The following is a 12,968-nucleotide window of genomic DNA, read 5'->3' as shown; positions in this document are numbered from 1 at the left end:
GGGCCGCAGATTCGGCATTCAGGATTGGATGCTCGTGACCACGGAGGCCAGCCTGAGAGGCTGGGGAGCAGTCACACAAGGAGTGTGATCAAGTCTGGAGAATTCTCTCCACATAAATATACTGGAGCTAAGAACAAATTTATAATGCTCTAAGCTTAGCAAGACCTCTGCTTCAAGGTCAGCCGGTATTGATCCAGTGGGATAACATCACGGCAGTCGCCCACGTAAACAGAAAGGGCGGCACAAGAAGCAGGAGGGCAGTGACAAAACTGCAAGGATTTTTCGCTAGGCGGAAAATCATGTGATAGCACTGTCAGCAGTGTTCATTCCGGGAGTGGACGACTGGGAAGCAGACTTCCTCAGCAGGCACGACCTCCACCCGGGAGAGTGGGAACTTCATCGGGAAGTTTTCCGCATGATTGTGAACCGTTGGGAAAGACCAAAGGTGGACATGATGGCGTCCCGCCCGAACAAAAAAATGGGACAGGTATTGCGCCAGGTCACGAGACCTTCAAGCGATAGCTGTGGACGTCCTGGTAACACCGTGGGTGTAACAGTCGGTGTATGTGTTCCCTTCTCTGCTTCTCATAACCAAGGTATTGAGAATTATAAGACATAGAGGAGTAAGAACTATACTCGTGGCTCCGGATTGGCCAAGAGGGACTTGGTAACCGGAACTTCAAGAGATGCTCACAGAGGACTAATGGCCTCGGGAGCTAAGAAGGGATTTGCTTTCAGCAAGTACCATGTCTGTTCCAAGAGGAACCGTGGCATCGGCCTTTAAGAAAGGACCTGCTCCAGCAGGGACCTTGTCTGTTCCAAGACTTACCGCGACTGCGTTTGACGGCATGGCGGTTGAACGCCGGATCCTAAGGGAAAAGGCATTCCGGAAGAGGTCATACCTACCCTGGTCAAAGCCAGGAAGGAGGTGACCGCACAACGTTATCACCACATGTGGTAAAAATATGTTGCGTGGGTGAGGCCAGGAGGGCCCCACGAAAAAAAAATTTCAACTAGGTCGATTTCTGCACTTCCTGCAAACAGGAGTGTCTATGAGCCTCAAATTGGGGTCCATTAAGGTTCAAGTTTCGGCCCTATAGATTTTCTTCCAGAAAGAATTGGCTTCAGTTCCTGAAGTCCAGACGTTTGTCAAGGGAGTATTGCATATACAGCCCTTGTGTGCCTCCAGTGGCACCGTGGGATCTCAACGTAGTGTTGGGATTCCTCAAATCATATTGGTTTGAACCACTCAAATGTGTGGATTTGAAATATCTCACATGGAAAGTGACCATGCTGTTGGCCCTGGCCTCGGCCAGGCGATTGTCAAAATTGGCGGTTTTGTCTTACAAAAGCCCATATTTGATTTTCCATTCGGACAGGGCAGAACTGCGGACTCGTCCCCAGTTTCTTCCTAAGGTGGTGTCAGCGTTTCACCTGAAACAACCTATTGTGGTGCCTGCGGCTACTAGGGACTTGGAGGACTCCAAGTTGCTAGACGTTGTCAGGGCCCTGAAAATATATATATATATATATATATATATATATATATATATATATATATATATATATATATATATATATATATATATATATATATATATATATATATATATATAATTCCAGGACGGCTGGAGTCAGAAAGTCTGACTTGCTGTTTATATTGTAGGCACCCAAAAAGCTGGGTGCTCCTGCTTCTAAGCAGACTATTGCTCGTTGGATTTGTAGTACAATTCAGCTTGCACATTCTGTGGCAGGCCTGCCACAGCCAAAATCTGTAAATGCCCATTCCACAAGGAAGGTGGGCTCATCTTGGGCGGCTGCCCGAGGGGTCTCGGCTTTACAACTTTGCCGAGCAGTTACTTGGTCAGGGGCAAACACGTTTGCTAAATTCTACAAATTTGATACCCTGGCTGAGGAGGACCTGGAGTTCTCTCATTCGGTGCTGCAGAGTCATCCGCACTCTCCCGCCCGTTTGGGAGCTTTGGTATAATCCCCATGGTCCTGACGGAGTCCCCAGCATCCACTAGGACGTTAGAGAAAATAAGAATTTACTTACCGATAATTCTATTTCTCGGAGTCCGTAGTGGATGCTGGGCGCCCATCCCAAGTGCGGATTATCTGCAATACTTGTACATAGTTACAAAAATCGGGTTATTATTGTTGTGAGCCATCTTTTCAGAGGCTCCGCTGTTATCATACTGTTAACTGGGTTCAGATCACAGGTTGTACAGTGTGATTGGTGTGGCTGGTATGAGTCTTACCCGGGATTCAAAATCCTTCCTTATTGTGTACGCTCGTCCGGGCACAGTATCCTAACTGAGGCTTGGAGGAGGGTCATAGGGGGAGGAGCCAGTGCACACCACCTGATCCTAAAGCTTTACTTTTTGTGCCCTGTCTCCTGCGGAGCCGCTATTCCCCATGGTCCTTTCAGGAACCCCAGCATCCACTACGGACTCCGAGAAATAGAATTATCGGTAAGTAAATTCTTATATTATATATATATATGTGTGTGTGTGTGTGTATGTATATATATATATATATATATATATATATATATATATATATATATATATATATATATATATATATATATAATTAAATTCCCTTCCCTTTCTAAGCTTCTATTTCTTTACTTCATACAGAACCTAGATGGTGACTTGGTACAGATTTTTTTCTCTAAAAATGGTGTGGCCTTAGGTCAGGCTTTTGTCTTGGATAAGAGTACTTTGAGTGAGCAGGCACTGCTGCCCCACGTCTTGTGCAAGGGATGCACTTTCCAGGTCAACTTTGGACAGAAGGAGGAGCCTTGGCATCTTCCACCCGACGGATTCACCTTCCTGAAAGGAATTCAGCCTGAAGACCTGACAAGGATGCCATTGCCACCTTCAACTGTAGAAGAGTGTGAGGTATGGCACATAATTTGCAAAGTATATGTAACTTTTCAGCACTGCAATGAAAATTGGATGAACTTTGTTATAGGATTCTGTGTCTTTAAACTTGTCTTTGAGCTCTGGATGGCTGGAGATCCGTCTTGGTGCATGTTGTCAGCTTTCCACTTTAGCAGGATGACAAACATTTGGTACATAGTGAGCAGTGGTGGGCCTCCCTTATTCTCTTGGCCACTAGGTTTGACCATACACTTAAAAAAATAAATCTTTAATTGCTGAAGACTTAATGGTTTTATTTGCTCAAGAGGTACCTGAAGCCAGTTGAGGTCTGCTGTGATCATCTGAAATATCTTTACATTCATTGTGATGCCTAGGATATCACAGTACATGGTCATAATTTCTGTATGATATTTTATACAGGTTTATTACATAGATTATATTATCAGATTTCTCTGACGTCCTAGTGGATGCTGGGTACTCCGTAAGGACCATGGGGTATAGACGGGCTCCGCAGGAGACTGGGCACTCTTAAAAGAAAGATTAGGTACTATATCTGGTGTGCACTGGCTCCTCCCTCTATGCCCCTCCTCCAGGCCTCAGTTAGTATCTGTGCCCGGCTAAAGCTGGATGCACCCTAGGGGCTCTCCTGAGCTTCCTAGAAAAGAAAGTATTTGTTAGGTTTTTTATTTTCAGTGAGATCTGCTGGCAACAGACTCTGGGCAGCAATTAGATTACCTTACTTGGCGAAAAGCACATAATACAGTCTGATAAACTGTATATGTGCATTAACCCCCGCCATTAAAGTACATAAAAGGACAGAAGCCCGCCGCTGAGGGGGCCGGGCCTTCTTCCTCAGCACACCGACGCCATTTTCTCTTCACAGCTCAGCTGAAAGGAAGCTCCCCAGGCTCTCCCCTGCAGTATCCTGGTACACAAAGGGTAAAAAAGAGAGGGGGGGGGCAGATAAATTTAGGCGCAAAACTGTGTATATAAGCTGCTATAGGGGAAAATCACTCAGTATAGTGTACATCCCTGTATTATATAGCGCTGTGGTGTGTGCTGGCATACTCTCTCTCTGTCTCTCCAAAGGGCCTGGTGGGGGAACGGTCTTCAAATAGAGCATCCCCTGTGTGTGTGGTGTGTCGGTACGCGTGTGTCGACATGTCTGAGGTAAAAGGCTCCTCTAAGGAGGTGATAGAGCGGATAAGTGTGTGGGAGGGTGTCTCCGTCAACAACGCCGACACCTGTTTGGATATGTGTAAGTGCTGAGGTAAAATTATTGCACAAAAGGTTAGGGAACAGAAAGGAAATCTACCCTGGTCTGTCCCTATGTCACAGAGTCCTTCAGAGTCTCTCTATGCTCACTATCCAAAATAACAAAGTATCGACACAGAGTTTAACTCCACTGTCGACTACGATAATGCAAAGTTACAGCCAAGAGGGCTAAAAGATATTCAATATATGATTATTGGAATAAAAGATGATTGGCATATCACTGATGGCTCATCTGTCCCTGACACGAGAGTACACATGTTAAGGGGAAGAATGCTGAGGTAAATTTCCCTCCTCTCATGAGGAAAAAGAGCGGGAATCTCCAGACAAGAGACGGCAGCTTCCCACAAGAGAATTCTCAGGCTGTATCCTTTCCCCACTAGGGCCAGGATGTGTTGAGAATCTTCCCCTTGGGTGTCCTGTTTGCACTAGCTATTCTCAGGGACCCTGCAGATAGTGTGCACATTCTAGTATACTACCCAGACTGGCGATTGTGTCGGCATAGGTTTATAGCGCTGTGGCAGCGTGGACAGGTACTTTATCAGCAGAGATTGAGACCCTAGTATGCATATAAATATTTTAAGATGCTGTCTTAAGTGATAGATATATAATTATAAAGCATGAGTTTACTGGGTCCTAGAGACAAAAGCTATGTCGATTTCTGCTTGACGTGTCCTGTAGAATATACATTGGACAGATGATGCCGACTTAAGAGTCATATGGAAGGCTGAGGATTGTGTGGAGAAAGGTTCTCGGGCCTGGTCTCCACAGCTATAGCTGGTAATTCTGATTTCTTTTTCATCCACTAGGGGTCACTGGAGTACTCTTGGGATATGGATGGTTTCCGTAGGAACAAGGCGCTGAATATTCAAATTTAGAACTCTCCTCCCCTCCATATCCCATAGTACCTCAGTGTTTTTTCTGTGCTTCTCGTAGCAACAGGGCTTGTGTGGAGCTTAAACCACACTACTTTGAATATTTTGAAAAAAAATTTTCTGCCTTTTACCTTTTCTACTAACAGCACATCCCTTCCCAGTTTCTGTAAAAACTTGGGTCCGGGATAGTGCCGCTGCACGGAGCAGCGCATGGCGTGTCGGTCCTCACAAAGAGCACCCTCACAGCCACACGCAGCACATTCCCTGACTGCTGCTACAGCTGGACGGAGCTTACAGATAGAAGCCCCGTCACAGCCTTCGCCTCTGGAGTCAGGTATGCTGGGGGTACGGAGCGGTCAGCGCACGCTGCCGCCCCGCTGTGTGGGTACACTGTTCACTGAAGACTGACGCCGCCCGGCAACCGCTCCGGTCCGCGCCGCCTCCACCGCTGAGCCTCGCCGGCTGCCGCTCACACCCGCCGACCGCCGCGCTCACCCGCCGCTCGCACCCGCCCGCCACACACGCGCCGGCTGCCGCTGCAGGATGCTCCATTACAGCGCTCCCCGGCTCCCTGCAGGTACCCGCGCCCCGGCATTCCCGCTCAGACAGCGGTACACGAGGGGGGAGGGAGCAGAGGGGGGACAGGACATTAGCGGAGGGCTGCATACGGGGGGAAATAGGCTGTTAAGCCTATATTACAGGGTTGGCTGCATGTTACATATACCCTGCACTGTAAGGCATGGCAGCCATTTTAATCTTGCTTCCTGTCTTCCTGTTGTGATTCCAGATCCTGTACTGCATCTCTACTCCACCAAAGGCACAGGGGTGTTGGTGGGAATTTGGGATCAGTTTCATATCGTACTGGCACGTGCACTACACCTTGCCAGATAGATAGATATATATATATATATATATATATATATATATATATATATATATATATATATATATATATATATATATATATATATATATATATATATATATATATATATATATATATATATTATAATATATATATATATATATATATATATATATGACACCTTAGTATTATTTACGGAGTCGTGCAGGTTGTCTGTCTTTGTGTATTGTGTTGTCTGTCGGCATAATGAGTAAGGCACCAGCAAAACCTAAAACCCACTGCCTTGTCTGTCAGAGTGTGTTACCGGATGGATCTACCACATGCACAGTATGTTTTGTGGATTCCGCTACAAATACGATTACGGCTCCGCTGTCCAAACCGGTTTCATTCCCGGACCCTCCATGGGCTATGCTAGCAGATGTCATGGTTGGATTGCAATCTGAATTGGCCGCCGCTCGACAGGAGCGGGAAGCGGCAAGATCGGAGTCTAGGGTGAGACCGCTAGGACTGCCGGAGGGGTCTCAGCCTAGGGATAAATTTCATTTGTCTTATGATTGACCAGTTTCGGCTATGTTACAGTCTGACGACTCTATGCCAGACCTCACTGCGCAAGATGACGGTGAGGAGGGCGAAGTAGACCAGCAGTCAGATAGTGAAGATTTTGACAGCCCAGGCATTGATAATCTCATCAGAGCGGTGCGTCAGTCTCTGAAGTTTACAGAATCTGAGGAGCCTCTGACGAATGATGATGAAGTCTTTGCTAAACGACAGAGGACTCCGATGTGTTTTCCGGTTTCGGAATCTCTTAATAAGATGTTACTGGAAACACGAAAGAATCCGGATAAACTCTTTTCTATTCCTCGCAGGTTTAAGTCTAGTTACCCGTTTCCGGAGTCTGTGACAGCTACATGGGAGAATCCGCCATTGGTGGATTCGTCTGTGTCTAAACTTACTAAGAAATTAACCATACCAGTACCGATGGCTACTACGCTTAAAGACCCTTCAGACCGTAAAATTGAAGCTATGCTAAAATCCATGTATATAGCAGCAGGGGTGTTGCTTAGACCTGGGTTGGTTGGCATTTGGGTAACTAAGGCGCTCATGGTATGGATAACAGAACTCAAATCTGCCCTACATGACGATCACCTTATACTTATCGCTGATCAAATCTGGGAAGCTGCTGATTATCTATGTACAGCTTCTACTGACGTCTGTCAGCTCACTTCTCGCCTTTCCTCGTCGCTAGTTACAGCACGACGAGCACTCTGGCTGCGCTCTTGGCAAGCGGAGGCGGAGGTCAAAAGAGGTATAGAGGCGTTACCTTACGGTGGCGAGAAGTTGTTTGGTCCTGAATTGGACAAATGGATTGCTGAGGCCACGGGTGGTAAGTCTTTATTCTTACCATTGCCTCCAACGGCGCCTAGACGGAAATACTCGGGGCCGGCGTTCAAATCCTTTCGGCCTCAGCCCTTTCGAGGCCGTGGTAGAGGACCAGCCACGGCCGGTAGACGAGGTCGAGGGCGTGGTTTCCACCAAACCAACGCCAGTCGTCAAGACGCTAAGGTCACTGACAAACCAGTGGCATGACGGACTCCCAGCCCATCTTGGATCTCCAATTGTGGGAGCACGCCTTCAGACGTTCCATTTGGCGTGGTTTCAGACGTCCACAGATGGGTGGATCCGCAATTTAGTGCTAAAAGGTTACAAAATAGAATTCGACTGTCTCCCGCCACTGCGGTTTTTCAAGACAGGACTGCCTGTGTTGGACGACAAAAGGGCGGTTCTGCAAATTGCCATTCAATCTCTGTTGGAGTCAGCAGTTTTGATTCCGGTCCCTGTACACCAACAAGGGCAGGGTTATTATTCCAGTCTGTTTGTGGTACCAAAGCCGGATGGCTCGGTCAGGCCAATATTGAACTTAAAGGGCCTCAATCAGTACGTCACTTACTACAGATTCAAGATGGAATCTCTGCGGTCAGTAATTGCAGGTTTAGAGCCACAGGAATTCATGATTGCGCTGGATCTCAGAGATGCGTATTTACACATTCCGATTTGGCCACCTCATCAGAGGTTCTTGCGGTTTGCAATCCGGCAGAACCATTACCAGTTTCAGGCTCTACCGTTTGGCCTCTCGTCAGCGCCTCGGGTATTCACCAAAGTGATGTCTGTGATGATAGCTCATCTCAGATCCCTGGGAGTGATCATAGTTCCGTACTTGGACGATCTGCTCATCAAAGCTCCGTCTCAACAGATGCTCCTCCAACATGCGTTGCTAACGTACGATGTCCTAGTTCAGCACGGTTGGATTGTCAACTTCAAGAAATCACATCTGATTCCGTCTCAACGACTGCAATTCCTAGGTATGATTCTCGATACGGTAAATCAAAGAATTTACCTACCAGAACGGAAAGTACAGATCATTCGTCATCTGGTTCGATTGGTGCTCAAGCCACGCACAGTCTCGGTACATCTGTGCATTCGCCTCTTAGGCACAATGGTGGCGGCTTTCGAAGCGCTTCAGTTCGGGAGGCTTCACTCGCGTCCTTTTCAACTGGATGTGCTCGCACAGTGGTCGGGCTCGCATCTGCAGATTCACCACAGAGTGAGGTTGTCGCCACGGGCCAGGGTATCTCTACTCTGGTGGCTCAATGTACACAATCTGACCGCAGGGAAACGGTTCAGCGCCTGGAATTGGATAATTCTAACGACTGACGCGAGTCTCAGAGGTTGGGGAGCTGTAGTTCGAAATTGTCAGCTCCAGGGTCTCTGGGCGGATCACGAAAGATTGCTGTCTATAAATGTCCTGGAACTCCGGGCAATTTACAATGCGCTACGACAAGCAGTGCACATTCTTCGGTCTCAGCCTGTCCAGGTGCAGTCGGACAATGCGACGGTGGTCGCATACATCAACAAACAAGGAGGAACGAGAAGCTGCATGGCAATGCGAGAAGTAGCTCGAATCCTCAATTGGGCCGAGCGTCACCAAGTGATGTTGTCGGCAGTGTTCATTCCGGGAGTGGACAACTGGGAGGCGGATTATCTCAGCCGTCGGGATTTCCATCCAGGAGAATGGGCATTACATCCAGAAGTGTTTCACATGTTGGCCCAGAGGTGGGGTTACCCTCAAGTGGACCTGATGGCATCTCTCCACAATCATCAAACGCCCCAGTATGTGTCCAGAACGCGAGATCCAAAGGCTGTGGCGGTGGATGCTCTCACCGTCGCATGGCCGTACAGCCTCGTGTACCTGTTTCCACCGTGTCCGCTGCTCCCTCTGTTGCTAAAACGGATCAAAAGAGAGGCCGTCCGTCATACTAGTGGCGCCTCATTGGCCTCCGAGTGCTTGGTTCTCGGATCTCCGAGGACTACTCGCAGACGAGCCTTGGCCGCTCCCACTTCGTCCGGACCTGTTACAACAGGGTCCGTTCCTTTACCCCGATTTAGCGCGGCTGCGTTTGACGGGGTGGCTGTTGAGACCGCCCTCTTAAGGAGAGAGGGCATTCCAGAATCGGTTATACCAACCATGTTACGTGCTAGGAAGCCAGTTACGGCAGCTCATTATTACAGAATCTGGCGTGCCTATATAGGTTGGTGTGAGGATCGGAAGTTTCCGACATCATCTTTTAAGTTATCCCGTCTTTTGTTATTTCTACAGACGGGGCTGGATGGAGGACTGCGTTTATCTACACTAAAGGTGCAGGTATCTGCTTTGTCAATTTACTTTCAAAGATGATTGGCTCTATTGCCGTCTGTACACACTTTTCTGCAAGGTGTCCTCAGAGTACAGCCTCCATTCATTCCACCTACAGCGCCATGGGACTTGAATCTGGTTTTAGATTTCTTAGTCTTCATATTTTGAACCCTTACACCAAGTGGATATTAAGTTTCTCACTTGGAAAACAATTTTCCTACTAGCCTTGGCTTCTGCAAGGCGTGTTTCCGATTTTGGTGCCTTGTCATGCAAGCCACCGTATTTGGTGTTTCATGATGACAGAGCGGAACTTCGGACGAATCCCGCTTTCCTACCAAAGGTAGTGTCATCCTTTCACATCAATCAGCCAATAGTAGTTCCTGTGTTGACAGGCAATTCTGGAACCTTGGATGTGGTACGCGCTTTACGCGTTTGTGTCCCGAACATCTACAGTTCGTAAGACGGATACGTTGTTTGTTCTGTATGATGCTGCCAAGATGGGTTGGCCAGCTTCTAAGCAGACCTTATCCAGATGGATTAAACTGACCATACGTCAGGCTTACCTTCATGCTCGGTTACAGCCGCCTACATCAGTAACAGCTCATTCCACACGTTCTGTGGGAACTTCATGGGCAGCTGGTCGTGGGGCTTCTACGATGCAGCTTTGCCGTGCGGCTACCTGGTCATCAGTGCACACGTTTGTGCGCTTTTACAAGTTTGATACGTTTGCGGCATCAGCTTCTAGCTTTGGCCGCCTAGTGTTACAGGTGCCAAACTGCTCTCCCGCCCACGGGGGAAGCTTTGGTACGTCCCAAGAGTACTCCAGTGACCCCTAGTGGATGAAAAAGAAAATAGGATTTTGGTACTTACCAGGTAAATCCTTTTCTTTGAATCCATAGGGGGCACTGGACGCCCACCCAGAGCAGTTTTACCTGGTTTGCGGTAAGTTCAGGGAATCTTATGGTAACACATTCTCACCGACTGGTTCAAGTTTCAAGTTCTATCGGTTATTGTGCCAACTGTTTAGTTGTCAGTCACGTTATGTGTCAACTTTATTGTTGTCCGTTTTTGTTATATGTAATTCTCCATTGTCAACCTCTCTATCGCTCCTGTTCGGCTCAGTAAAAAACACTGAGGTACTATGGGATATGGAGGGGAGGAGAGTTCTAAATTTGAATATTCAGTGCCTTGTTCCTACGGAAACCGTCCATATCCCAAGAGTACTCCAGTGCCCCCTATGGATTCAAAGAAAAGGATTTACCTGGTAAGTACCAAAATCCTATTATTTTGCCTTATATTCCTGCACAGCCTAGGAAAGCACGACATTATTAAATGCAGCTTTTCGAATAAAGAAACAAGAGTCTGAGGTGCGTCCTTTCTTGTCAGAGCCGGGGGCAGAGGACAGAAGCTGTACAACACAGCTAGTCCCCAGGAACAGAAGTCCTCCCCGGCCTCTACAAAAATCCACCGCATGTCGCTGGGGCTCCACAGGCGGAGCCAGGCCCGGTGGGGACACGCCTTCGTAAGTTCAGCCACAAGTTCCCTGTTAGATCCCTGGGCAATAGAAATTGTATCGCAGGGATACAGGCTGGACTGTGAGAAGATGCCCCCTCACCGAGGACCCGGCGGGCTTCCCCCCAAGAGAGGGAGCCAGTGTTAACTGCAATTCGTAAATTGTATCTTCAACAAGTGGTGGTCAAGGGTCCCCTCCTTCAACAAGAGGGTGTTATTATTCGACCATGTTATAATCCCGAAACCAGACGGTTCGGTTAGACCCATATTGAATTAAAATTCCTGAACATATACCTGAAAAGGTTCAGGTACAAGATGGAATCGCTAAGAGCGGTCATTGCAAGCCTGAAATTAATCGGGACATAAGGGATGCATACCTTCGTGTCCCCATTTATCCACCTCATCAGGCGTACCTCAGAATTGCGGTACGGGATTGTCATTACCAATTTCACCAAGGTAATGGCGGATATGATGGTGCTCCTGAGGAAGCAAGGTGTCACTATTATCACATACTTGGATGATCTCCTCATAAAAGCGAGATCAGGAGAGCAGTTGCTGGACAGCGTATCACCTTCTCTGGAAGTGAAACGGCAACACGACTGGATTCTATATATTCCGAAGTCGCAGTTGGTTCCTACAGCTCATCTGCCTCGCCTAGGCATGGTCCTAGACACAGACCAGAAGAGGGTTTATCTCCCGATAGAGAGAGCTCAGGAGCTCATGACACTGGTCAGGAATCTATTGAAAACCAAAACAGGTGTCAGTGCATCACTGCACTCGAGTCCTGGGAAGGATGATGGCATCATACGAGGCCATCCCCTTCGGCTGGTTCCATGCAAGGACAATGGAACTTACTGGACAAGTGGTCCGGATCACATCTTCAGATGCATCGGTTAATCACCCTATCCCCCAGGGCCAGGGTGTCTCTCCTGTGGTGGCTGCAGAGTGCTCACCTTCTCGAGGGCCGCAGATTCGGCATTCAGGACTGGGTCCTGGTGACCACGGATGCTAGCCTCCGAGGGTGGGGGGCAGTTACACGGAAGAAAATTCCAAGGTTTGTGGTCAAGCCAACAGACTTGCCTTCACATCAATATCCTGGAACTAAGGGCCATATACAACGCCCTAAGTCAAGCGGAGTTCCTGCTTCGCGACCAACCGGTTCTGATCCAGTCAGACCGCAGGGGCTCATGTAAACCGCCAGGGCGGCACAAGGAGCAGGGTGGCGAGGGTAGAAGCCACCAGAATTCTCTTTGCTGGGCGGAGAATCAAGTAAGCGCACTGTCAGCAGTGTTCATTCCGGGAGTGGACACTACCTCCACCCGGAGGTTTTGCAAATTGATGGAAACTGCCTCAGGTGGACTACATGGCGTCCCACCTCAATAAAAAGATAAAAAAGGTTTTACACTGGGTCAAGGGACTCTCAGGCGATAGCTGTGGTCGCACTAGTAACACTGTGGGTGTTCCAGTCGGTCTATATATTCCCCCCTCTTCCTCTCAGACCCAAGGGCTGAGAATTGTAATAAACGGAGGAGTGTGAACAATATTCTTTGCTACGGATTGGCCAAGAAGGACTCTGTACCCGGAACTGCAAGAAATGCTCTCAGAGGACCCATGGCCTCTGCCTCTCAGTCAGGACATGTTGCAACAGGGACCCTGTCTGATCCAAGACTTACCGCGGCTTCGTTGGACGGCATGGCGGTTGAACGCCGGATCCTAGCAGAAAAGGGCATTCCGGATGCAGTTATTCCTACGCTGATAAAGGCTAGGAAAGACGTGACAGCAAGACTTTCACTGTATATGGCGAAAATAGGTTGCTTGGTGTGTGGCCGGGAAGGCCCTACAGAGGAATTCCAGGGGGGTCGATT

At 48.2% G+C, this 12,968-nt stretch overlaps 1 protein-coding gene across 2 annotated transcripts in view; it reads left to right on the top strand.

The window, feature by feature from the left end:
- The window catches only part of HNRNPUL2 (heterogeneous nuclear ribonucleoprotein U like 2), a 124,174-nt gene that overhangs the window by 61,552 nt on the left and 49,654 nt on the right, over positions 1-12,968 (top strand). For both annotated transcript variants that reach the window (XM_063944985.1, XM_063944984.1), the window contains exon 7: positions 2,643-2,906. In XM_063944985.1, the coding sequence (XP_063801055.1) occupies positions 2,643-2,906 (264 nt within the window). The remainder of the gene's footprint in view (positions 1-2,642; positions 2,907-12,968) is intronic.

This window comes from Pseudophryne corroboree, chromosome 11 (assembly GCF_028390025.1).
Source record: "Pseudophryne corroboree isolate aPseCor3 chromosome 11, aPseCor3.hap2, whole genome shotgun sequence".
NCBI lineage: Eukaryota > Metazoa > Chordata > Amphibia > Anura > Myobatrachidae > Pseudophryne > Pseudophryne corroboree.
Note: the sequence above shows the minus strand (reverse complement) of the source record. Positions and strands in the feature narration are given on the sequence as shown.